Source organism: Neolamprologus brichardi, chromosome 11, assembly GCF_056152115.1.
Source record: "Neolamprologus brichardi isolate AB-2024 chromosome 11, ASM5615211v1, whole genome shotgun sequence".
In the NCBI taxonomy this organism is placed as follows: Eukaryota; Metazoa; Chordata; class Actinopteri; order Cichliformes; family Cichlidae; genus Neolamprologus; species Neolamprologus brichardi.
The window spans coordinates 30088998-30115674 of record NC_142114.1 but is presented as its reverse complement, the minus strand read 5'-3'; the positions used below and the strand labels follow the sequence as shown (position 1 = coordinate 30115674).

Sequence of the window (26677 nt, the reverse complement as noted above, 5' to 3'; positions counted from 1 at the left end):
CTGTTTGAGTCCATCTATGTACCACTGTATTTATTATTCTCATTGTTTTCTACTCTTATTACATTTCTATTCAAGTACAAAACTGTTGTACTCATCCTTAGTTTATCTTAGTTTCTGTATAGTTGAATTTTTGCTTTTACAGTTTGCAGCTTTGATCCGAGAGGACGATATTTTGTCTGACTGTATACTTGAGTGTATGTTGTTGTGTTGATAATAAAACTTGACTAACTGTCAGCTTCTGGGATACAATCCTGAAGGATAGTCGGCTGCTTCCACTAAAGCACCATGTCACAGAGGAAGTGATAGCCAAGCAGCTTGGAAATCATCAAATTAACATTTTCGATTGAGGTCCAGAAAACGTCTTAAATCTTAATCTGATTGAGAACCGATGATCAGTCAAATTTCAAAAGTTCAGGGGCCCATAACGCAAAACATTTCACTTTCACAGTACTGGAGGTATGCTACACTGCTAATGCTAGCCTGAAATCAAAGCAGGCCTGCAGCTATGAGACGAGTGACGGTGATGAGCAGCAGTGCTAGCACCAGCAGGCTGTTCTCATTTCTCTAACTTGTGCCTCCTCGTCTCCTCTGTCCTCCTGCCTCTGACTGTGTCAGTACATCATGTGGAAGCACGCCTCAGTTCCTAAAATGTATCTGGAGGACGGGGGATTAGATGGAGGTTAATCCTTTGTTGGATGTGTTTTTTCCTGCAGCATAAACGAGGCGTGGCACATAGCTGGATATACACACTGTGATCGCAGGGTACATGAGCTGATGAAACGTTCTGCCTGTCACCGTTTGTGTGCGTTTTGTTTTTTTAATGTATCGATGTTTTATACCATGTTGCAAGCTTAATTAAAAGTAGCCGTAAATACAAAACATGCCAGGAGCATGTCATAGGCATGAAACACAGCTGTAGCTGGGCTATAACTAAACCTGTGAGCAAGTCTCATTTTGTTAAATGCCTGCCGTCTCTCCCCGTCTCTCCCCAGCTGTGGATAAATTCTACATACAGTTAAAACTACTGGATGCTTCCTGGTGGCACGTGGTGAGGATGAATGGTCCTTTTATGTTCAGGGTGCTAGCAGCTCATTGAACAGTCTGTCTCTCATAAAACCTTTGGGGAGCTGGACTCTAGAAGACTTGAATGACTTTTTTTATTCTAAAAAACAGCCAAAGAAAGTTGGTTCTCGTTTCCCCTCAAACTGATTTTATTTATGTTAAAATGTCAGACTGGTTTAGATCTAGATATCTAGATCTATCTCTATCTAGAGAGATAGATAGATATAGATATATAGATAGATATCTAGATCTATCTCTATCTCTAGATATCTATCTCTATCTATCTCTATCTCTAGATATCTATCTCTAGATATCTATCTCTCTATCTCTATATCTATCTATCTATCTCTAGATATCTATCTCTCTATCTCTATATCTATCTCTCTATCTCTATCTCTCTATCTCTATATCTATCTCTCTATCTCTATCTCTCTATCTCTATATCTATCTATCTATCTATCTATATAGATATATAGATATATAGATAGATATCTCTATAGAGATCTATCTATCTCTATATATATATCTATCAATCTATCTCTATATATATCTATCTATCTATATATCTATATCTATCTCTATCTCTATCTCTATATATCTATATCTATATATCTATATATCTATATCTCGCTATCTATCTATATATATATCTATATCTATATCTCTATATATCTATATCTATATATCTCTAGATCTATCTATATATCTCTAGATCTATCTATATCTATATCTCTATATCTATCTATCTCTATATCTATATATATGTTTATTTTGCTGTTATTTGACGTGAAACTATGTGTCTTTAGAAATGCTGTTGTATCCTCCATCTCCTCCAGGTGTGAATATGCCGTGACAGTGCTGTGGGTCACAACTGCTTATCTTTAGGAAACTTTGTAAGGCTTCCTGTTTAAACAAAACTGTCAGATTCAGTTTCATTACGGGCCCCACTACAAACAACGATAATCAAGTTAAGGGCTAGACGTATAATTTAATAACATATTTAATTTAGTCACAAACAAATGTCTCATTTAGCATTTTCACACGCTTGAATATGACAACGTTTATCAAAACATTTTTTTAATCATGTAGTTTATCTCTAACACACAGAGCAGCTGTTTGCCATGAAAATAAAACTCAGAAACACAGTGCTGTAGCGTCACGTCTCCTTCAGCTCAGCTCTGAAGCCTCCCTGACTACAGCTCCTCGTCTTTGCTGCCGTTTGCTCGTTGGAAACAGAAAAGGTGTCACGGCAGATGGACACCCGGCTTTCTCGCTACATTCATTAAAGACGTGGGCGACCTCCCACGTCTAACACTTTCATTTAAACGGTCTACTTTCAGCATCAACTTTCCTTCTTGTTGCATTCTGTTCTGTAGTTTCTCAGCCGGCAGGTACGTGCCTGTCTGTTTAGGTTGGCGCTTGCACAGCTAGAATTTTACTAAGGGTTACTAGGGGTGGCTGTAGCTCAGGTGGTAGAGCAGGTCATCTACTGATCGGAAGGTTGGTGGTTCGATTCCTGGCTTCCCCTAGTCTGCATGCCAAATATCCTTGGGCAAGATACTAACCCCAAATTGCTCTCCGATGCATCCATCGGAGTGTGAATGTTATCTAGAAAGCACCTAGAGAAATGTGCTTGTGCGAATGGGTGTGAATGGGTGAATGCACAAGTTGTGTAAAGCGCTTTGAGTGCTCAGAAGAGTAGAAAAGCGCTATATAAGAACCAGTCCATTTACCATTTACCATTTGATTGAAATTGAATGGACAGGTTGAGGCTGACATACGTGACTTAAAAAAGGACAGTCTCAAGTCAAATTGCCATGAGCCTCGCTGCATTTATAAGGAGAGGAACTGCTCTGCATACCATCGAGTGTTTAATGTAGCTACTTTAGTCTGATTAGATAAAGCTAATTAGAAGATCGAACCACTGTTTTTAGCAATCAATGCAGAAAATCTGGATGCAAATGCAAAGTGTTTATTGCGTTTTTATTTCTGCAAACTGAACACGGACACAGCCTCCAAGCTGCATGTGGCGAGCAGCAAAGAGGCGACTGCTTTATTTGCACAAAAACCTCTGGTTATAGGAGTCTATGGGAAACCGATGCTACTCCACACTTGCTCTGTGACCTCATTAAACACTTTCCCGATGACTTTATGGGTCATGTCAGTAGCTTCAGCTCATATTAAATAAAATATGAAGCTCACTTTGTAAATTATGGTCATTATTAGAGTAAAAATGGAAGATTGTTGCATAACAACGTGTCTATGACAGTTTGTTAGTCCAGTTTCAAAACACCAAGATGGCAGCGGTGAAACATTTGTGAGGTCACAGTTGCTGTGTCAATCAGTCTACGATTCACCTGAGCAGATATTTTCACTTACCTTGGCATTGCGGCTGAAGTGGCGAGAGGCGATTGGGTAGGCAGATGAGAGGGAGGAGGCAGAGGGTATGGAGGGGAGCGCACCGTCCGAACCAGCACCTCCTCCACCTCCACTGCTGCTCTTCTCTCCTCCAGCCTCATTCTCACTGGCCCTGCCTCCCCCGAGGACCCTGCGCCGCAGGGAGGGAGAGCTGCCGGGGGTGCTGCGTGGAGAGTTACTGGCCGTACTGGAGATAAAAAGAGAGGAAAAAAACAAAACGTTCAGCTGAGGGGAGAAGAGAGGAAACCGCTTCACACGCCCAGTGAGTCTTTCATGTCGTGCTATGAAGAAAAGCTGCAGGCGTTTCTCATTTGATGATAAAACGCCATCACAAAGTGCCTACTGAGGACCAACGAGGGGCCACGCAAGGCCAGACCTATCAGCTTAAGTCATTTTGACTGGTACAGATAGACCGGGGGGGCATTTAAATCCAGTTAGTAAAGGGTGTTAAGACCATCCAATCAAGACGTGCAACTTTGAAGCCCAAGAGCCACGAATTAAACACCAGCAGGTCAGAACGACGGCGTACGAGCTTCAGTTTGTCTCTGACTCAGTTCTTTAAGTAAACAAGTGAAAAGTCACACACAAATTTAGATGAGAACATAAGAAGGTCAAAGGCGACAACAACTTTCCCACAAGCTTCTCTCATTTAGTTTTATTTGACGGTAAAAAATGGAATCATGATCTTACTGTATTTTACATCTTTACAGCACAAGAAGAAAACTAGTAGAGTAAAAAGATTTAAACATCCACTGTCATTAGCTTTGTGAATTAATGCCACAACGCAGTAGTAGGGGTGGGCGATAGAAACAATATAAATTTAGCCAACGATAGAGATACTATACCGCTCTACCGCGATAGCACATGTTGATGATGTCATCAAGCTGGATGCAAATGCAATCACAGATATTCCCGTCTTTCAAAAGACACACAATGTATTTCAGGCTTAGCGCTGTCACACTAGCTTTTATTGCCCCATTATCACAGCCGAATGATTTCAGGATAACAATATTACATCATCTCCATGGAGAATCTGAATGTCAATACCTTTAACATCAGTAAATCTCATCTTTAGCTTTGTTTATGTTTTTTCCCCTCATAAAAAGTCATTAACTGTGAGCCCATCACTTATCAACTATATGTTAGAGCGTCTGCTGCAAGGTGGTTTTTTGTTTGGCTTATTTTAACCTGCTTTTGGTTTTCAGATTAAAATTGCTAAAGCATTATTGTCGTGGCATGCGGCGATCAGCATGATAGCTTGTTTGAATAATCAGCATTATTTAAACACGTTTTTTTATTTACTTGATGTTTAAGTGCTCCTGCTCAAATATTATTGGTTCTTTTATCTCCTCTTGGCAAATTAATTATACTCAAGATATGACTAAAGCGAGTTGATAACAGTCTTCAATAAATGTTCAAACGTTTACAAATAAAATGATTATTCATTCATTAGCATTTAAAATGTTCAGATGTAGCTTTAAGAATCAATGAGCTCCAAATATAAAATGGTATGAGGCACATTTTAATCCCTGGATTGGATTTAAAAGAAGCTCCTTTTGGGCTACAGTTACAAATGTAATACAAGAAACCAAAGCAGGAAGAACTGCTGATACACTCACAGCTTTAACCTCACTGTGTCTGCAGTGTGAGGCAGTCACACTCAAAACATGCATTCGGTTTGCTTTTAATCAGTAAACTAATATTTTCACGCTGCCCTCGTGATTACAAAGACCATCGCCTACTGACCAATCACGTCTCTGAAAAGTGGCACCACCATTCCCAGGAGATCCCTCAGGCCTCCGAGCACAGGGAGTACGGAGGTCAGACGTCTTTAGAGAGCTCAGAATAATGTTTGATTGATTCGAAGTTCTACTGCACAAAATGTGACGAATGACATAAAGAAAACATCTGTGAGAAGATAAAACTGATCACTTTGTCTTTAAAATACCACAAAAAATGAACTAAAGAGAAAACACAAACAAAAACTTTGCCATTTGTTAGCAGTTTCCTAAACAAAAATATAGTAGCAAGCAATGTTCCCTCTAAGCTGCGTGTGCAATTGCGCACTGCGGCCACGTCTCTGCACACACAAAATCTGTGTTGCTCACGAAACAAATAAAAAATCTAACCTGAATTTAAATTAAAATTAAAACTTCCAACAATTCTGTTTTACAGTGTTAGTCAGTAAGTGACTGGCTGATTAGAACGATGCCACATTATCCCACTGTCCAGCCAATGATGCGATTCACATTCGTATAAACGCAGCTAATCAACGTCGCTGACAGGCTATGACAGCGTCCTTATGTACCGACACTGGTGTTTTAGCGAGCAAAGCGGCGTGGCTGATGAGGAGTGAAGCCACGTTAATGACAACGTGTACAACCATTGGAGATGTGAGCAGGACAGATGGAACAACTGACGGAGAAAGTGTGGACTTTATACCAGTTTTTAAATTCTGTTGATCGGACACGTAAAACCAGTTATGATAAAAATATCTGCAGTGTTTGTTTTTTCCCTGAATACTGTCGTTGTTTATATTTACTGCAGGAAGAAACGGTAAAAAGGGTGTTTTATAAGGATAACGCTTGAACGCCTGTGAGCAAAAACAAACCTCCCCCAGCCTTTCCTATTGGTGGAAAAATGCACCATGTGGACCAATCAAAAAATTATATGGCAACATGGCATTTAGTTGTTTAGGAAAGGGGAAGTTTTAGGAGTGACGGCGGTTTTGAGATGTGAGAGATTTCCGACGTTTGTGTAGTTAGTGTGTAGTTAGTGTGTAGTGTAGTCAGTAGTTTTGTTGTGTGTGTCTGAACAATGAGGCGACTGCTGAGTGTTACAGGTGTTACAGCAGTGATACATCTGCTGCTGTCAGGCCTGCAGGTATCAGGCTGTTGTTCTCCTTCATCTCAGAGTGGACAGAAATTATTTTTTGGAGTGGCACAAATAATTTGTGTGACATCAGATTTGATGCAGAACAGCTGATTGTTCTGTAAATAGTTTGAAATGTTTGTTTAAAAAAAAAAACCCTTGGCTGCATTTTTAGGTAAACAGCTGCAAAAAAACTTTGTTGTTTGCAAAACTCAGTAACTTTTTTGGAGAAGTAACTATATAATTAATTGCCCAACATTGGTCATTATATCCTGTATTTTGCAGACAGAGTTACAGACTCTCTCCCAGACCACAGACTCATAATACAAGTCAGATCTTTATATTTTAAAAATTTTTTAAAAAGAAAGTTGTGTTTTCAAAATTGGAGTTAAAAGTTATTTTTCCTTCCAATAGTGTTAACATGCTACACAGGTCATGAACAAGATTTTTTTAAATTTTCATTGTAAGTGGGCTAAAGCAGTTAATTAGAAGTAGTCTAACATAAATGTAAATGCTGTAATTTGATTATTTTAATAAACATGTAACTTGGATGGATTCGATGCTGGCACGCACACGTCTGCTGTTGCTCACTGTGGTCCAAGGGGCCGCTCAGGGAGTTTGTGCGTTCGCTCAGACACATGAAAAATTAGAGGGAACATTGGTAGTAAGCAAGCTAAAGAGACACCTGGAAACCAAATATCACATGACATCTGAACCTGAGGCAGAAACCTCTTAGATCGTTAGATTAATGCTGGATTTTTTAAAATGTCTGATAAAGGTTTTGAGGCATGTTAGTGGAGTTTAGTGAAAAACAAAGACATTGTAAGTAACAGAGTCTGAAAACCATTTGAAGTCTTCATCTTTCCCTGACGAGGATCAATAAGAAACCGATAATATAGGAGGAATTATCTCCCTGCTGGCTGAAAGCAAGTTTATATTGAAGTAATTTTAAGTTTTCATATAAGAAAATCTTTAATTGAGACCTTGCTGACATTGAATGTACTCAATTTCAAGTACTATAAATTGTTACACCATTTAACGTCACGTCTTTGTGACTGAAAGTAAATGGTCTGTATTTGTATAGCGCTTTACTTAGTCCCTATGGACCCCAAAGTGAGAGAATCAAGACTTACACGACAAACACAACACACTACTTTCATTAAAGCAAATCACCTGTTTTATGTCAGCTTTCTCTCCTGGCTTTATTAATAAATTAATGGCTTTTGTAGGTTTACCTACTTCAAACCCTACTATACATACTGTACAACAGGATACACAGTGTTCAACCTCTTCGGATATTTAAAATATAGTTTTCCTGTTTGTAAAGTACACTGCTCTGCCACTAGTAGACCTGTCCTTGTTTATGATTGGTCATATGATGCCAACATCACTTCCTTCAAGTGATTGTGCTCTTAACTAGTTTGGGAAACTTAGGGAAAAAACAAAGGCTGAGATTAACACAAAGGCTTAGCTTAAAAACTCAGTGTCAGGAGTTCATGAGGAAACAGGAGGAGGAGGTTAGTCAGAATGATATGACCTCCAAAAACAACCACAAGGAGAACTGAAGCTGAGGGAGTCACCCGTAAACATGACCGGGTTTGTTTTTACAGGGAAATAATCCTTAAAATATTAGCAGTGATGCTAATCACGGGAGCATTATGTCAAGTAGCATTAAGCTATCTTTAGGTAACGTACGCAGGGCAGCAGAGCCTCTAAATAGGCTTGCTGTGCAGCCGGTCAGCTGGCGGAGTGTGAGGACACTGAATGATGTGAGCCTGTGTCAGCACGCGTTTACAACCCGGGTTTAAATCCGCCGGCAGCTCGAGTGTAAAAGGAAAACAATACTTGAGGTTTTCACAACTCTCTGTGACGTAAGCAACCCTCATCCCGACAACATATTTAACAACAAGCACCACCAACTATTGTCACATAAACACTCATAACATAACTTATTTCCTATCATAATAATAGTTAACTGATTTTCCAGAATCCACCTCCGGGGGTGACTAAGACAGCCAGTAAGCATGGTCATCGTATACAGTAAAGAACATGAGACTGTTAGCTGGAAATCAACAGATTTATGTCACTTCTGATCATCTGATAAGTCAATAAAAATCCCAAATAACACACATGTTGGTAGAGGGATATTCCCTGTGGGGACAAACAAATGCTATCTGTAGAACAAAGGTTTTAGTTATAACCAAAGACAATAATCACATTTCCAAATAACTCTTTTTTTCAGCCAGTTGTATTAACTGGAGGAGTTTCAGTTACTGAAGAATAAAGTTGTCCAATCTAACAGGACATACAGTCCAATTAGATCAGGCAACTAAATGCTACATACGTGTGTTTTCTTTTTTTATCTGCTGCGTGTTTTAAATTCAACAGATATTCAACAGCCAAAAAGCCCCACTCTGAGCCAGAAACAACTCTGTATGCACAGGCTAAACGATGCTGACTCCAGAATAGTTCAAAGGAACTGAGTCATTCAAATTTGATAAATCTGTCTCAAACCGAAATCTGTGAGAGGATCCACAACTGGCGAAGATTGCTGTACAATTGAAACTTCCAAGATAAAAAAAGTAAAAATTGACTGTTCTTATGTTTAAGCAAAGACTGAAATTAGCGGTCATATGTTAAAGCTTCCAAATAAGTGCCCTAAAAAAGGCTCGAGGTGGTTGCTGAGTGGGCAGAATTGGCTTTTAAAAGGATGTTTTGGCTCAGAGCACCTGAGGAAATCTGTGCCTCTTTTACACCATCGTCATCTTTGATGATTAGTACTACGTTTTACCAGAAAGGAAGAGTTTCTATATCTATGTGAGAATTTACTAGAGAACTGCTTCCTCTAAAATAATATAATATGTACTTTAAGTCATGTATTATCAGCTGGATAACATTTCTGAGACTCTTACTTTAACCAGTCACTGTGTACATATGCCTGCTTTAAGATGGATTTCTTAAGGTCAGGACGTCATACAGGAACGTGAGTTATTCCATATTAACTGTGTATACATATGCACACTGTTAAAGCACTAATCATTTTAGCAACATTCTTCATATCCAAATATTTTAAAAAGATTGCCCTGCTTTTCAATACTGACACAGAAAAAAAGACTGAAATATTTCCATTTATACCAAGTTAAGTAAAACTCTGGTATTATAAAATAATATTTGCAATATGGTCAATAAGTGAAACGTATGTATGTATATAAATCAGTCCATCCCTACCCTCCTTTGATTGTAATTATGCTTCAAAATATGCAACAGATACATTTTATATCTACATATATAGCACATATTATAAAGTTATGGCACTTTTTACAGTGCTAAACAAACAAACGGACTAAAAAAAAATATTTATATCCATCTATCTAGACAGATATACACACGCACACAAAGACACAAACAGTGAAAAACTAAAAAACTGATTAGATGAGAAATGGACAGCTCTTCTGTCCGGACCTCAGTCCATTCAAAGAAACCAAGAAATGATATGCAGTCACTGGGCAGGGCTTGTACCCAGGAGGAGGGATTAGCTTAAATATTGTCCTCTATCCTGTCACCCATTAAATCCGACAGATGATCAGCTAATGTGCAGCTAGCACATGGAAAACAATCGGTCTGCTGAGCCCGTTTACGACCTAATAACCTGCCAGAGAAGCAAAGTCCAAGGAGAGGGGAAATATGCGAGACGTTTTCAGCTAAAGCAGCAGCCTGTGCACAGGATGGAGGCTGGGCGGATGGAGGGAGGGTGGGGGACCTGCGGGATGAAGCTATCAGCAGGCTGTTGCTGCACCTCCGTGCTACCGGCGGGCTCTGCAGGATGCGACCTGTGTGGGTACGTAAAGCGGAGCATTGCACAGTAGCCTTTATGCCACTTACTCGAACATGTCATGAGGCGTTTGTGGTCCAGCTGATGCTCACAAACCCTCGCAGCAGGAATATGGCACCGGTGTTCCTGCTCGGAGTGTGCAGATGAAGCACGGCCGCTATCAGGGTTTTTCTTCTGCCGCGTTTCCTTCAATAAATCCGAATTAATTTCCCACCGGGGCCGACGCCCCTGCACCTCGCCGGTACCGGACACACACCGCTACTCCCTATGCCGACTGCAAGACCCGGTAACGGGCTGCCGTGTCTGCGTCCATCCGTAATCCCTTTGCAACTATAGGGGGAGGGTGGGGGAAGGAAGAGCAGGAGGAGGAGGAGGAGTAAGGGAGTGAGAGAAGGAGGGAGGGAGGAGGCTCCGTGTGTATTTTTTTTGTAAACCGCTCAACTAATGGCATCGACAAGAATGAAAAGAGTCCGACTGAGCCGTTTCTACCTTAATGAAGTGGGCAGGGGCGTTCCCGGGTGTAGGGTGGCACACGGGGCAAGGACAAGGCATGGGGCCCCACAGGAATCAGCAGTAAATACACAGCACAAAGCTCGTCCAGTATTACAGAGGATATCAGCGAAAGGGAGAAAAACCAAAGAAACAAACTTAACTGGATTTGTCTGAATTAAAATCTTAAAAATAATCAATAAAACGTATTCAGAATAAATGCAGAATATAGTGAAGTACAAGTATAAAGAAACATGCAAATGGACAAGTACGTGAGGATACTTCAAGTAAAAGTGTATTAAAAGTCGTAGTTTAGTAAAGTATTTGCTTAATTCCACTACGAGACCAATCAGAGCTCTCAGCCAATGGGAATCTTAAGTTTAACAGCACTCGAGTCCAAAGGCAGTGGTGGGAGGATCGGTGTCATGATATAACCCCCTCTGAGCGCTTCTTTACAATGAAAAGGGTGAAAATCTAACATGCTTCATCTTGATGAGGACGAAGTGGTTCCTCACAGTCAGCAGCTCGTTAAGTTTGAACATTTACTAACTCAGGTGAATTATTGACTTCTACAAGCATCCATGATGGATAACCAGGGGCGTGTCGCATGGTCCCCACTAAAATACGACTAGGTTCTACTTCTACTCTACTTTATGTTGGATTCAAATACTCTACTTTATACCCAATTACGTTGCAATTTATTGTTTTGCAGATTTTAAAATATAAGTGATTTAACATTTAAGTTAATACACGTTTATAAATCAATTTTAAAAAATCTGTAATAAGGGCTTTGTTCTGCATATAGAACACAGATTAAATATTCTGATTTCAGCTCATATGAGCAAGCTTTGTTAACAAGCGCCATGCATAAAGTGCACGCGTGCATCACACGAGCAAATATATCTGCAAATTAGTACCAAGTCACAGACTGCTAAAGCCCTAGGATCTCGCTCAGCAAAACAGGCGCGCTGACTTTGTGCAGGTTAATAACTCACCTTGTGTCCAGTTATATGAGGAGGGAAACTATTCACAAAGAGAAAACCTGCTTTGCTCTGTAGCAGGCTGTGCTGTATTTTCACACATGAATCCATGTGGATGGTCACTTTTGGAGCTAACCTCAAGGTTTGTTAGTTTGTGGGTCATTACCTATTAATGTGTTCAAGTATAGCATCTTGTAAAGCTACAAACACGACTCCAACGTGGCTAGCTTTGACAGTACAGAGGCCACGTCTGCCTGTAGTGAGTCCACCTGGCCAAAGTCCAGAGCCCACCCAATCCTTTAACCCTCAGGCTCTCTGTCCATCCCTCTGGATTACAGTCCACATCATAATCCACACTGGCCTGAGCTAGGCCCACATTTCCACTATTCTGTCTCCCTGTGTGTAATCTGCTTTTCTGAGGTTCACCCACAGATGGCTCATACTCATGTCAGAGTCTCATGCACCAAGCGGGTAATGTGTAAGGCCAGATGAATGCACCGTAAAAGAGCAGCCAAACAAAGAGCTGCTTACTTTAAACCTCAGAGCCTGTGAGGGTACACGCTGTAACACAAACCAAAGAATACAACTGCAAAAGCTAATTAAAAACTCCAGGTTAAAGCAGCGACAGTGCGATTATCAGGTCAGCATTTTTTTCCCCATCAGTGATGTTATTTCCTTTGTTTCATGCAGTGAAGGTATAGTAACAGGTAAACATCACAATCCTCTCTGCTGAAGTATTAGCACCATGATTGTGCATGACTTCATTTCACTGACATGCATGCAGTATTTCCCCCGCTATACTGCAGCCACATACAGTTATAATGAGGCTACAGCTATGGTTAAAAGCCTTTCAGTCAAGCTGCAAGAAGACTGGCATTTTCATACTGCTCTTCTTACTGACCACTCACAGCACTTTAGACTACAAACCACATTCACAGAGCACTTAACCTATATACATTAAGCCCTCCATGCAGCTGACATTCAGGATAAATCTAGAATTATGGATTCAACATGCAGGTCTTTAAATGTCAGTTTCTAAGTAAACAAGAAGCCCGACCCATCAACGCAAATGGGGAGGAAGCTTGATAGTGGCTAGGGCTGCCACGATTAGTCGACTAGTCACGATTACGTCGACTATCAAAATCGTCGACGACTGATTTAATAGTCGACGCGTCGTTTGAAGCTTTGTAAGATCCCAAAAGACGCAGGAATAAGTAGTAGGATTTAAGAGTGTAATAACGGACTGAAACAGAAGATGGCAGCACTGCATGTACAATGATGCCAGCTGCCGTTAAACCACGAAGAAGAAGAAGCTGTCCCAGAATTCATAGGGCAGCCCAGCTCAGTTGTCAACAATGGCGGTAGCTAGTTAGTTTTAATATTACTCTTATTATTCTTTCTGGGTCACAAAATAAACGTTTAAGATATTTTCAGGCGAGAATGTAGCTGTGTAAACCTCAAATATCTGCTCAGTTTATCAAGACACCACATATTTTCAAAAGCGCTCCGACGTTTTCGGAGACGTCTGTTACCCACTAGCTCGATAGCTAGCCGGGGGCTAGGCTAACTAGAGCCGTGAGAACACCGGACTCCCGCAAATCGTTTTCAAACCCACCGCCGTCTTTCACTACTCAGGTTAAACATGATATATAAGTCACTTAGATAACTTAAAAATGTTATTGTTTGGCTTTTTTCAGTGTTTTATTTGTTCCTGAGTAAATCGGTTTGGCTGAGATTAAAGTTATAGTTTTTACACAGCTGAATAAACGTCAAGCAGACAGCTGATTATCAGAAGTGTGAGATGCTCGAGAATTTACTCCGGTGAGTTTATTAAACTCCACCAAAACAATCTGCAAATTTCATTAAAATTTAATAAACTATCATCTTGTCTTTATTTTTAGTTAGCACATACCTTAAACACTTAAAGCTGTAAGCTAATGATAGTTATATGAGAGCAGATGCTGCTGGTTCAATAAGCTGTACGTTTTACATCCAGTGGATGATGATCTGATTAGTCGACTAATCGCAAAAATAATCGGTGACTAGTCGACTATCAAAATAATCGTTTGTGGCAGCCCTAATAGTGGCTAAAGCTACGCTAATGGCAAAACGGCAGGCATGCTAGTAGTTAACAACACAGACCGAATAAAACACAGAAGTGGCTTCTGGGTCTAAAAGATGAAGCCCACTATGCCTCGTGGTGGGAAATTAGCAAAAATAAAATAATAAAATAAAATAAAGCATAGAGCAAATAAAAGATTCTGACATGTCATTAAAAACATTAAAGAAAACATTTCTAATACATCTGCATGGAAAAATATTAGAACAATGACAGTTATTACTTCATATGACGACACAGTCAGATATATAAATCATCAGCACTGAAGCAGCATTGCTTATGAATGAGTTCTGCTCCCCTTTCCTGTTTAAATAAATGTCAATTACAGAAGCAAAGATTCCTCTTGCTCAAAGACACCACACATGTATTGTTTTATTCCAAATGTCAGTCAGCAGCCTCACTGATTACTACTAATGCTGGTTCAAGTTGACATGAGGTCCTGCCCAGTAAAAGTGAGTAACTCTAAAACAATTCCTAAAAACAGCAACAAATGAATATACGCAGTGTGATCCAGAAGAGCTGCACTCATACGGTGACTAACATGGGTCACGTGTTATTATCAGTTAACACCATGCAGCGAGTGATTATGCTCACATTATAGGGCTGAACATCATGTTAGTATATGACTCCTCTCTTAGAACGAGCATGTACGTACTTTTACGAAGAGGAAACAGAGCTGCTGAACTTTAACCTACACCATGAAATGAAACTGATGGCGTGCACTCTTGTACTGATTACTCTACACATAAAACATTGACACAACAAAGCTCAGACTGTGTCCTCTGCAAAACAACACCAGAAGACAAGAACAGCTTTAAAGTGGTGGTCCATCAGACCCGCCCCTCCCTGAGCCTGGTTCTGCCGGAGGTTTCTTCCTGTTAAAAGGGAGTTTTTCCTTCCCACTGTCGCCAAAGTGCTTGCTCATAGGGGGTCATATGATTGTTGGTTTTTTTCTGTTGCATTACTGAAGGATCCACTTCACAATATAGAGCATCTTTTTTGTGTTATTATTAGACATTATACGTATTATTTTAGATATTTCATATTTTAAATGTATTTAATTTACATTTATGATTCTATTCTATTATTGAATCTTACATCTCAAACAGCCGAGTCACAGTTTAGTCCAAGAAAACTGTTCTCAGTCATGCTGCTGTTTTTCCTCAGTGTCAGTTCACATCATAGTGCTCCATTATCAATCACACGACCTACTTCTCTACACAGACATGTTCACTCAATCTATACATGGACACATGTGACTACCAACATGTGATGCCGATTTGATAATTCGACGTGATATTTGACAACTCACTGCAGACACATCCCAACCTGAATAAACTACAAATCTGTGGGAAACATGCAAATGTTGTGACAACTCTGAAACCTGTGCAGCCCCAGTTTCACCAAACATTATTTAAACCAAATCTTTTCTTTTCCATTTAAGCTCCACAAACATTTGCTTTCACCATTAAAAAACCCTCCCTAATCCTCGCTGGCCGGGTCAGCTGTGAACATTAAAAATCATTAATATGCAGCACAACAATATAAGTGGGTCAATAAAAGGAGGCACCGATGAAGAGGACAAGGGCACAGCTGTTCATGTGCATGCCCTCAGAAGCCCACTGCAGTGATCCACACATCCCTCATCTGATTGGGCTCACATGACATCATCAGACCAGGAACTCGCTCCCATTGGCTGGAGGTGATATCATCATTCCGAGGAACGGATAAAGAGTGCAGGAACCCCGCCTCTGGTCCTTGTGCCTGACTCAGCTCCGCTTTTCCTTCAGAGGTGGTCTCATTTTCTTTGTTTACAGTTTACATAACCCGGGTTCTGTCCTCAAAGTCACACCATCCTCTCAGGTCATCTGGAGCAGTGATGTTGATGTGTTTAAATACAGGGTACAGTCTTTGCTTGATCACTGCGATCCTGCCATCTGACTGCTTCTAGGTTTTTGTTTTTTAAAATCTGACATCATAGCATATTTGGACTCAATCAGGATTTTAACAGGTAATCTGCAAAAACAAATGACTGGTATGGTATGTGGGAGGAAAGAAAAGCTAAGATAAAAACACTCCCATGTTAATAAAATAAGTTTTGTTGTAATGAGTTTTTAGTCAAAACGGGAGGATTGCTTAGACATGTGTCGCATAAAAGCTTTTCAGATATAAATAAATCCATATAATTAGAAATTAGGAGGAAAATAAACAGGGGATTATGTAGATTCTGTCACGAGGTACAGGAATCATATCTCCAGTTATTTTGGCATCATAAGGCTATAGTGTTGTTCGTCTATAAAGGTGAAAAGTACATTTCCTCTCATAATTCATCATTTTAAAGTTGTCCTGTAACTAAATTACAAATACATCCTTAATCAATCACGCTGCCAAAACAAGCTCATCCCTTTATAAACGGTTTAAATTTTACTTGAACCTGGAGTAACCAGATCTGACCCTTTCTGCTCCTCTGGGAGATTCCAGGAAGAAGAGGCTGTGAACTTTAACCCCCACCCGCATAATTCTGTTTAAACTCTGAACAATCATTTATAGCATTTTGTTAGAGCCATCGCCACAGCACTGATTATGGTTTTTACGCAGAGAAGAGGAAAAACAACCAGTGGGAAACTCCGCGGGCACAGAGGCACACCTCAGCAGCCACATGCAGAGAGCAGTGGTGGACTAATGAGCTTCTGCATGGAATCAAACTATTAAACATGTTAAAACATAAAGCACAATCACACCCAGGACACAGCTTTCTTTAGGTGGGGTTCAGACGCTGTTACACACAAAATCCTTTGTAATGCAGTAAAGGTAAAAACAATTAAAAAAAACAACCCTGCAGTTATGAAATGTTTATTTGCCTGGAGACACAAAATTGTCCTTTTCTTAAAGAATAAAAAAGGAAACTTCATTTACTTTCAGCTTAAACACAAACTTTCCTTTTTTTAAAATTGTAGAAAGGTGAGATGACAACTCTTTAATCATAGCTTTAAATATATTTTGATTGAACATTTAAATACAGAATCATGAAAAAGGAGCTTGTCTAAGTATTATCAAGCTTTGCAGAAGCACACCTGACCCGACTTGCTTCAGTCGAATGTGCTGCAGCTGGTTTCTGACAGGTTAGAGATTCAAGATTCAAGATTCAAAGTGTTTATTGTCATGCATCACAAGAGAAAAAGGCATTTCTCTGTGCAATGAAATTCTTGTGCTGTCCACCCACAGATGCCGCTTAATATATAGAATAAAACATATAAATACAAATAGTACAAATAAATAAATGATGACAGAAAAGGAGGCAAAAATATGGAGATTGAAACAGATGTGTGCAAAAGAGCGAAAGCAGAATATGCTGGCTTAATATATAAGATGATGTGCAATATATATATTCTATTACTGTTCAAAAAAATAGTTATACAGAGTTAATGCACAGATGTTGAAATGAGCTGCACAGCTGCACGCAGAGGCCGACTCCAAACCCTGACGAAACAGTTTCACTGACACGAAATCTAATGCCACCATCACAAGATAACGCATCCTCGGGTTTACTTGTGAACATAATCTCTTCATCTCTTCAGAGAAAAACGTTACGTTGAAACCGAGCACACCATTGCTTTTCTTGTGACATTACCAATAAGTCTGATGTGTCACATGACCCTCTTCCTATTGAAAAAACAAAAGTTGTATCCAAGATGGCCGACTTCTAAATGGCCACCATGGTCACCACCTATCTTGAGGAGTTTGCCCCTCACATATACTAATGTGCCACAAACAGGACTTTAATATCACCAACCATTCCCATGTTATTACGCTGTATCCATATAAATGGCCCACCCTGTACATTATTTTTATGTTGCCCATTTAACCACAAAACTTTTCAACACCATAAGACACATCTAGGTGAAAAGTTACTATATGTACAGAGGCAGTAACGGCAATTTTACCAATCTAAGCACATCGCTGAGGATCTGTGAGAGCATTAGAGAACAGCCCACCAGTAACAGCAGCTACAGGTATCACATAAAAACACCACAAACCACATACAGACTCATCTACAGGAGTTATTCTGACTTTTGAACGTGCAGCACAGCCGTGTGTGTGCGCAGGCTTTACGCGTTGTCTCCTTTCTATGCTGCTGGATCTACTCACTAAACTTGTTACTTTTTCTGTGGTACAAGGCGCCCTGTTTGTGTGGAACGATGAGATAAGCTAAAACTGGAATATCATTTTTTTTCCTAAGTGTTACTGGATGTTGATTTAGAAATGAACATTGTGTTTCCTCTATGTTCTTTTATGTAAATCAAACAATATCAAATTGTGTGCATATCGCTAAAATGCTAAACCAAGAAGTTTATATTTTATATTTATATTACATTTATATCCCCACTGTGGGGGATAGGTTAATTGATTAATTCCAATTGCCCATAGGTGTGAATGTGAGCGAGGATGGTTGTCTGTCCCTGTGTGTTGGCCCTGCGACAGATTGGTGACCTGTCCAGGGTGTACCCCGCCTCTCGCCCTGTGACAGCTGGGATTGGTTCCAGCGCCCCCCGCGACCCTGAAAAGGATAAACGGAGCCGAATGGATGGATGGATTACATTTATATTACATTTTTCCTTCACTTTAGTTCTTTATTTATGTTTTGGCCTTCCCCCAAAGGAGAATAAGCTTTATGAGAAGGCCCACACCTATTTTTACATATAAAGGAAAAACCCTGGATATACAGCTCAGTTCTTCTCTTTTTCCACCTCCTTAACTGTACGAACTATATGTCAAACAAATAAAAAGAGAAAGAAAACCTTTTCATCCTGTCCTCACTAGCTTTAGGTAATTACCTTCACCCTAATCCATAATAGCTGCTCTCGTGTAGTTTCAGAGAGAAAAATATGACTGAGAGCGTCATGTGCTTTTTTATCTCTCACCAAATGTGCACAGATGAGAGGCTGCACAGCTCGTGTGAGTCACCGCCGTCTCAGCGGGCCTGAATGCAAATCGGCTGATGTTTTTACACAGATGTAAGCACAGAATACCCAGGAGGCTGCTGAACACGGTGCGGACGCTCTGTTCTGACCTCCTGAACTTTATGTGCTGCGAGATAAGAAAGAACCTTCACTTGAATCACTGAAGGTAAAAAGACAAGCTTGAGCTTGGCCTGTGCCATGAGGAGCAGATAAACTGTAGATAAAAACAAATAAATCACTGACTGAATCCAGCACACTAACCTGCAGCGGTCTCCGTCAGAGTCCCTGCCGAGCAGGCTCCTGAGGGACCAGCGAGAGCGGCGGCTGGGTGACGGACTACGAGACCAGGAGCGAGACGGCGGTACGAGGAGGTCATGTGACGGACTGTCCCGACCTTGCTTCGCTGTCTCCATCTCAGTAACCAAAGAGGGTGAGGGACTCCGATGTTGAACAGCTCCCCTCTCTGTGGACGACTCTATCACGATTTGTGGAGTTTTGCCCCATTGCGGCTTATAAGCACAGCCTTGCTCTTCCTGTTTCCGCCTTTTGGTTCTTGTCCTACTACGGTGGGAGCCACGGGGTCGGTCGGAGCGCAGGGGTCTGGGACTAGGCGAACAAGACCAGGACTCTGTGTCCGAGGACGGCGGGAGGACGGTCAGCATTGGGACGGGGATGGGCTGAGCCAGAGTCATGCCCTCTGGTCTTGCAGGAGGGGACATCGTCATCTTTTGAGCTTTTCAGTCAAGGCCATCAAGAAGGACGAGCATTTAAAACCGACCACGGCGTTTCAGTCATTATGTCGGCCACAGACAGCGACTTACTGATTACGCACCATGTTTCCTGTGAATTTAACAGATTTTCTTCTGAAGGTGCTGGTTAACTTCTCCTGAAGTGGTAAAAAAGGCAAAACAGCTTTCAAGTGAACAGGTTTGAGGGTTTCTTGCACAGAAAAAATACGCAGCAGGAAACTTGTTGGCAGTCTCAGTTTCAGTTCTTCAACCAATCCACTTCCCGCTGTCCAGTCTGTACATATATGCTGGCAACAAGAGGCTAGAACGCCCTGCGATCCTCCCACTTCTGTGTTCAGCTTAGAAGTCTCACTCTTTCGAGTTTAGGCAGACTTTCCTGAGAAAGGGAGCCTCAGAGAAAAACATAGCACTGTCTGGAAGGAGCCACCTGAGGAGCAACAAGAGCAGAAACCTGGCGTTCAAAACGCTGGCCTGCCTGGACCTGACCACAGCTATCATAAATCTGCTTCCTCACATACAAGTTGTTAAAGTAATGGTTTAACTGATTAGAGACATTTCCGTCAGACGGCAATGATTATCAGAAGACTGATCAATAGAATTCATCTGTAATGAGCTAATTTATGTTTGACTATTTTTAAAGAAATTCTCCCTTCAAGAAACTCTGAAATAGCCAAAACTGGGTGAATGTGAATGTTTAGATAACAGCCACTAATTAAAACCTCAAGAGACCAATTTTTAAAACGCAGCTGCTCCTGAACAGATATGCAACCTTTATGATCAAACAAGCCAAATAGGGGTAAATTAGCCGATAGACATTACTGATTGGTGTAAATGTTGTTTTATTTGTGAATTAACAAGAGATCCAAAAACCCCGAAAGAGCCTCTGTTGATTTAAAAGGGTTGATTTCAAGCGCAATAATTCCCCCTCCCTGCTCAGTTTTATTTGCTTTAGGTTTGAAACATTAAGAGATGCTGGAGTTTTATATCCTGTGGAAACATAAAATAAATAGTTAATAACAGCTACCACCTATATACCTCAAAGACGCCTCAACTCATAGTAAACTTTCAGTTTTCTAAGATAGCTTGTAGATTGAGAAAAATTTTTTTTAATTTTTTTGTCAGAAAAGTTATACACCAGGGAACATTTTCAACTAGCTTTTTTTCGATATGGTTCAATTGACTTAAACCTCAAGCTGAATTATGTTTACCAAATGGGCAAAAATAACAGCAACCACCCCACACTTCTTTTCAGTATGAGACACAAACACAAACTTTGGAAAATCTGTGGCTGGTATCAAGGCCCAGCTGGCACTGCCAAGGCCAACACTATCTGAAAACACAGTGCAGACGGGTCCTCCAACAGAGAATCACTTTGTAATTGCTTGTGCATCATTTTTTGTTAAAGTTTCTTGTGTTTACAAACTGAAACAACATTGTGCAAAACCCAGAATGTGTGTTAGCTTCAGTCTTTGGTTAAATTTGTTATCACAGCCCACCTGATGAGGCTTTGGTGCAGATGTTTATAGAGATTTTGGAGGTCAACACCCCTGCCTTCAAAACTGCTGTGTGTATGTTTTTGTAATAACTATTGTGAACTTCTTAAAATCATGATCCTCATAAATACTCTCTGCATTAGAGCAAAAACACTAAAGCTACACTGACACCAATGAAACATAATCATAACATTTTCAAACAGTGAAACGAGGAAATCCACTCTGCAAAATAAAATGATATTAGCAAACGCGAAGCTACGATAACTCTGATAACTCCGTGTGTTACGATAACCTGTGTGTGTGTGTGTGTGTCTCCATTGTTTGCCTTCAAAGCGTGAACTTCCAAGGCTAGGGCCCCGGCACGTCTGACAGTATTTGATGTGATCTGTTTGAACAAGAACAATCTTGGCACTGACTTGTTTGCCCAGAGTAATCCAGCCACCGTGATCCCCGTGCACACACGAGCGAGCCTTATCTGTCCTCGTCGTGAAACGAAGCTCCTCCGACTGCACCAACAAACACACCGACTACAGCCGAGTCAGACGCACTAGCTCTGCGGTTTAAACTGTGCAAAAGTCTGCTGCTCGGTTCGTCGCGGTGCAGAAAATAACCACCTGAAAGATTTCCGACCTCCTGCCAACCGTTAAACAGCCGCAGCGCAAAGAAAGACCAAGAAAGAAGAACAACAAACTTTTAGAGCCTTAAAACTCCTCAAAAGTCAGTAGAAGTCCTACCTCCCATTGGACGAGTTTCCTCCGTTTCTGTTATCCTGTTCGGCCTCGAAAACCAGCCGGGCCACGGTGCGGGACGTGATGTTAAAATCCACTTTCTCACAGGAACACATCAACATGCTTCGGATGCACAGAGAGGCATCAGCCGGCCGGCTCCAGCTAACTGTTAGCCCCTTTAGCCAGCTAACCTTAAACACAGACCCGAGCTCTGAAGGCCACGACAATGATGCCGCTCAGACTTTATTCGCAGCACAGAAAGTTCTTCTTACGCCTCCTCCATTTCACTTTTTTAAAAACATACCCTCCCTCACCCTGTTCTTAAACTGAATTTAAAGATAAAGACCAAAGTTAGCTCAGCACTGGAACCAAACTAACTCGCTATTGAAGTAACAGACAAAGCGTTTTTTGTCGAAAAGTGAAAAGGACGAGACCAGGGCGACTAGCTTAGTGCGCGGGGGGGAGCTGTGCTAAACCTCACCAATAAAACACAACTCCTGCTGTCTTTTTCATAAATAAACACACAAAACACACACAAAAATGTTTAAGTCTATATGTTATGATTAAATTAATTTTTCGATGTATGTGCACATACACACACATCTAACAGCCAAACGAAACGAACCCCCCACGGACAAACTTTGTGGTACGATCCGAGGAAAATAACTGTCCTGAGGATGTGTGGCGAGAAGAAGAGTGTTTACATCAAACAAACGAAACCTGCTGAGAACTGGTTTTCAGTTTAGCTTCCATCAGCTTTAACCTTCGCATTATTATATTATATATTATACTTCTGTCACCTCCACCTGGGTCTCTATGACGCGGAGGCTCTTTTACTTCCAGGACAAGAAAAAAAATAAAGTAAAAATAAATTCGGTGATGTCACAACAGCAGAGATTCTGGGCAGCAGGTATCTGACCCGGTGGGAAATCCAAAGATTTGGCTTAATTTCAGAGTTTGTTTGAAGGGAGCAAATGTTAACCACCGCTGATGCAAAGGAGCATAGCGACCTCTTGTGTTTAAAGAGGCCTACTGCAACAACTAGTAACCCCACGCGCTGGAAATACTGCGTGTCTGTGAGTCCCTATTAAGTGAATCACAGTCCTTTAAGAAATAAGAGTGTGATTGACATCTCACCTGCTTCCGCTTGCAGAAGCATCATTTGTAGGAAGGATGCAGTCTTTGGGCGATAGGTATACCAGGTCACCTGGTCTGCAGTGGAGAATAAAAGCAAACACAAATAATGCAAATGCATAACTGTAGACGAGGTTTTGTTTGAAATTCATTTAATATATTAAAATGCCATTTTAAAGGAACGGCATAGCAGTTTCACGCTTTACAGTTACAGAATTAAAAAAATACAGTTTTTATATAATCTTAATAAAGGTCAAGAAGCCACATTATAAAGTAAGTGGTGGCGTACGTACACCTCACGCAGGACATTATTTATGTAACAGAAAAAACAAAATTCAGTGAGAATCTCGGGTATTCTGTATCATTTTCGAAAGAAATAATTATTTTCCATTTTCCCGTGTAATATTATCACTACTGAGACAGGATTTATCAGTCTGTGCTCATATTGTTTAAACGTTTAAACAAAGTAACAGTTTAAATGTGGATTCATTCATATTTTTTATGCTCATAATCTTTATTTTGACTGTAATGTCTTAATGAGAATTGGTGTAATTAAGATCTGCAAATATGAACTAAACCTTTCACCAGAAGGGGCAGCATTTTGAAACGTTTTCAGAAGCAACATGTTCTCATCCTAAAACATAACATATCAACGCTATGTGACAAATCATCGGGATAGTACGCTTTTGGAGGTATGAGAGCCGTTTGGAATGAATCTAGACATGTACATTCATTTGAATCGCTTTGGAAAACACTATCTGATATGGTTAAGGTTAGTGTTAGCGCTGGAATAGACGGCTGGAGCGTGTGTTACCGCTGCGAACGCCGTTCTGTTGGATTCCATCCACAATCCGGAGCGTACCATAGGGATGTGGAATGTTACATTTCGCGTTACTACGATACGCCTCAGGATGTAACAAATCATCGGTATGTTACGTGTTGGGAATGAGAATGCTCTGGGATGAGAATGGATGGATTTCAAAAGAAAATAGCCCTGAACTCGTTTCCTGTGAATTAGAATAAATTCCTTTTTATTTGTTAGGTTAAATAACGGGGTACATCAACTTTGTGCTCCATCTTGTGGTACAAAGTGGTATTGCATTAAAGTACAGCTCGGCCCCAGTTCAAGTTCAGTTGATGGCGATGAAGTCATAGCTGTAGATGTTTCTTCTTATTCTGTTCATCGTTTTAGTGAATTCTGTAAGGTTTTAAATTATTTTATGAAAAGACTAATGCAGAATGTTTACGATCAGTTTGCAATCTTACACATGAGAAGAAAAAAATCCTCATAGTTGCAGTGGGTTTTTTTTCTGCCTCCTCCATCAGGCAGAGGTATTCATGTAGGCAAAAAGAGATTCAGAGGTGGCATGAAATCATAATTCTCATTTTTGGTAGTAATAAAAGAATTTGTTGTTGAAGAAAAATCAACCTGTCATAGTTAATTACATCTTTAATGTTTTTTTGGTGGGAATGTTTCCCAAGAATCACCATTGAAATCTGCACCTGTTAATGTACAGGCATGTACAGACATACAGAGAAGCTTTAATTATTGTGACATCATTGGGTCACAAGAAGATGCAATATACTTTATTGATCCCCCAAGTTTTGAAGTTTCTGTGTTAAATAGCAGCTAAATAGTTATCAAATAGCTCCATGAAATAAAAAATATGATGCTCAGACAAACTAATTTAACAAGGTCACAAATACAAGACAAAAACAACACATTTAAACTGGAAAAGTGAACCAAAATCAAATAAAGGAGCTCAGTGATCATCTAAATAAGATCAATCTCTGTGTGTTGTGGTTTGTGTGGAAACAATTTGTGTGTCTCTCAAGGTTTTTACAGTTTTAGGTGTTTTGCATGCAAAGTTTAACTTTATCATATTTACAACCTATATTTGAGATTTTATTGATCTGTCACTATACCGCACTTTCTAAAAGTCCATATTTCCATAGCTGTTCTTGCACTTCAGCAGCTCAACCACGTTATGAAACAGAGACATTTGTAGTTCTTTGAGGAGAAAAACTCATATAAAGAAGTTTTTTAGTCTTTAACTACACAACCACTTTTGAATTGTCTTTAACGTACCCGTCAGTTTTGATCCCGAGCCAGCAGCTGCCTCTGCATCCTCTCAAACTGATGACAAAGCATCACAGTGACTTGGCAATTTCGGATTCTCCGTAGCGTCTGCAAGGCATCTCGAGTGTTTGTTCCTCCGCCTCCTGCAATCAACGCCTCGCTGGGCGCTGCCGCTGCCGCTGCTGAGCATATGCGGGAACTGCTGCGCTCCAGGTTACAGGGAGTTGTGTTGTTGAGCACTTCTGGCTGCTGAACCATGCGGAGCAGGAGGGGCTGGAAACTCGATCTGAGCTAAAAATAAAGAATCATCACCAGCATAGTGAGATAGGAGGTGTGTCACTCACTGTGTGTACGCATGTGTTGGGTCACAGAGGTGCACACACACACACACACTCACACACACACACACTCACTCACACACACACATGGGGGGTTTATCATGTGTCAACATTTCCTTGAAGTCCCCCCTCCCGTATGTTCTGCTCTGGGAATTTCTGTAACCCTCCTGATTTTTGCTGCCATTATCATTCACAGACACACACAAGGCCAAAAAAAGAGCAAAGAGGTAAGGACGCTTATCGCTCTAGTTACATCACACGACCACATCCTTAACCTCCAAATCAACTAAAATACACAAACGCACACAAACGCACACAAACACGGCGTGTATCCCACCGCCTGCTCACATTTGAATTATTTTCTCCAAATATTTGTACGACCTCACAGAGGGACGTGTTCAGGTTCACCTCACGCATCACGAGCCATTCCCCTTTAAAAACAATCCAGCCCGCTACATTCATCACGCCACCTCACCGCCTGCATCCTCCACGTGAATGTCTTTGTCAGCACGCAAGTTGAGGCCTTCAGTCGATGTCTGTTTTGGCAGCCTTGACTTGAGTGGCCTTGTTTCTGTGGCAGGCATTGACCCACTGTCAGACTCTCCAATGGCAGAAATCAAGACAAACCGAATATTACATTTAGTGGCTGGACACGAGGGAAGTGCCGGGTTTGGAATCAGGTTTAAAGAGGCTGATGAGTGCAGTTTACAGCAGGACAGGCAGGAAGTGTGAAAGATGTCAGAGTCAGTGTGGAATATTCAGATGGATTTAAAGCAGGAACAAGACATGTGGTGTCTAAAAGAGGAGAGGAAACACGTTTTTAAAGGAGCTGGGACATGATGTTTAATAAAAACTAATAATTTTCCGCGGCTGTCAGATTTATTTCGGTTCATGGGTTATCTTCACGCCAAACTTTCCTTTCTTTGGTCCTTTCTTCTCTCTGTCCTTGTTTTCATTCATTCCTTTCCTTCATTCCTTCCTCTGGCCTAGCTTCCTTTGTTGTTTCTTTCTTCCTTTTCTGCTGAATTTGCCTTCCTCCTTTCTTCTTGTCCATCTTTCCTTATTTTGTTATTCTTTCTTCTTCCCTCTTTTGTCGCTCGTCTTGCTTTCATTTTATTTTTTTTAAAAATCTTTTTTGTTCTTCTCCCTTTTGATATTTTCTTCATTTTTAACATTTCCCTGGTTTCCTTATTTAGTTTTCACTCATCTTTCTTCTTGACTTTCCTCCTTTGTTGTTTATTTCTTTTCTTTTCCTGTTCCTCCATCTTTCTTTCAACACTCCCAGTTTTCTCTCTCCCTTTGCTGTTCCTTGGTTCCTTTTTGATCTTTTCTCACTTTTTCTTTATTTCCTATTTGCCTGCTGTCTTATGAGCACACCTGTGTATTTTATTCATGCATTTAATACATCTTTAACCTTGTAACA

At 40.6% G+C, this 26677-nt stretch overlaps 1 protein-coding gene across 5 annotated transcripts in view; it reads right to left on the bottom strand.

Annotated features, from left to right (window-relative positions):
• gramd1a (GRAM domain containing 1A) overlaps positions 1-25204 on the bottom strand; it is a 44273-nt gene extending 19069 nt beyond the window's left edge. The window contains exons 1-4 of one of the 5 annotated variants that reach the window (XM_087848533.1): positions 24926-25204; positions 22840-22914; positions 18994-19908; positions 3442-3667 (exon numbers count right to left, since the gene is read on the bottom strand). In XM_087848533.1, coding sequence (XP_087704659.1) covers positions 3442-3667; positions 18994-19457 — 690 coding nt within the window. In that variant the 5' untranslated portion in view covers positions 19458-19908; positions 22840-22914; positions 24926-25204. Of the gene's footprint in view, positions 1-3441; positions 3668-10233; positions 10633-18993; positions 19909-21708; positions 22101-22839; positions 22915-24925 lie in introns of those variants that run through there. The other 4 variants (XM_087848535.1, XM_087848534.1, XM_087848536.1 and 1 more) reach the window with 4 other exon arrangements.
• Between the last annotated feature and the right edge of the window lie 1473 nt (positions 25205-26677).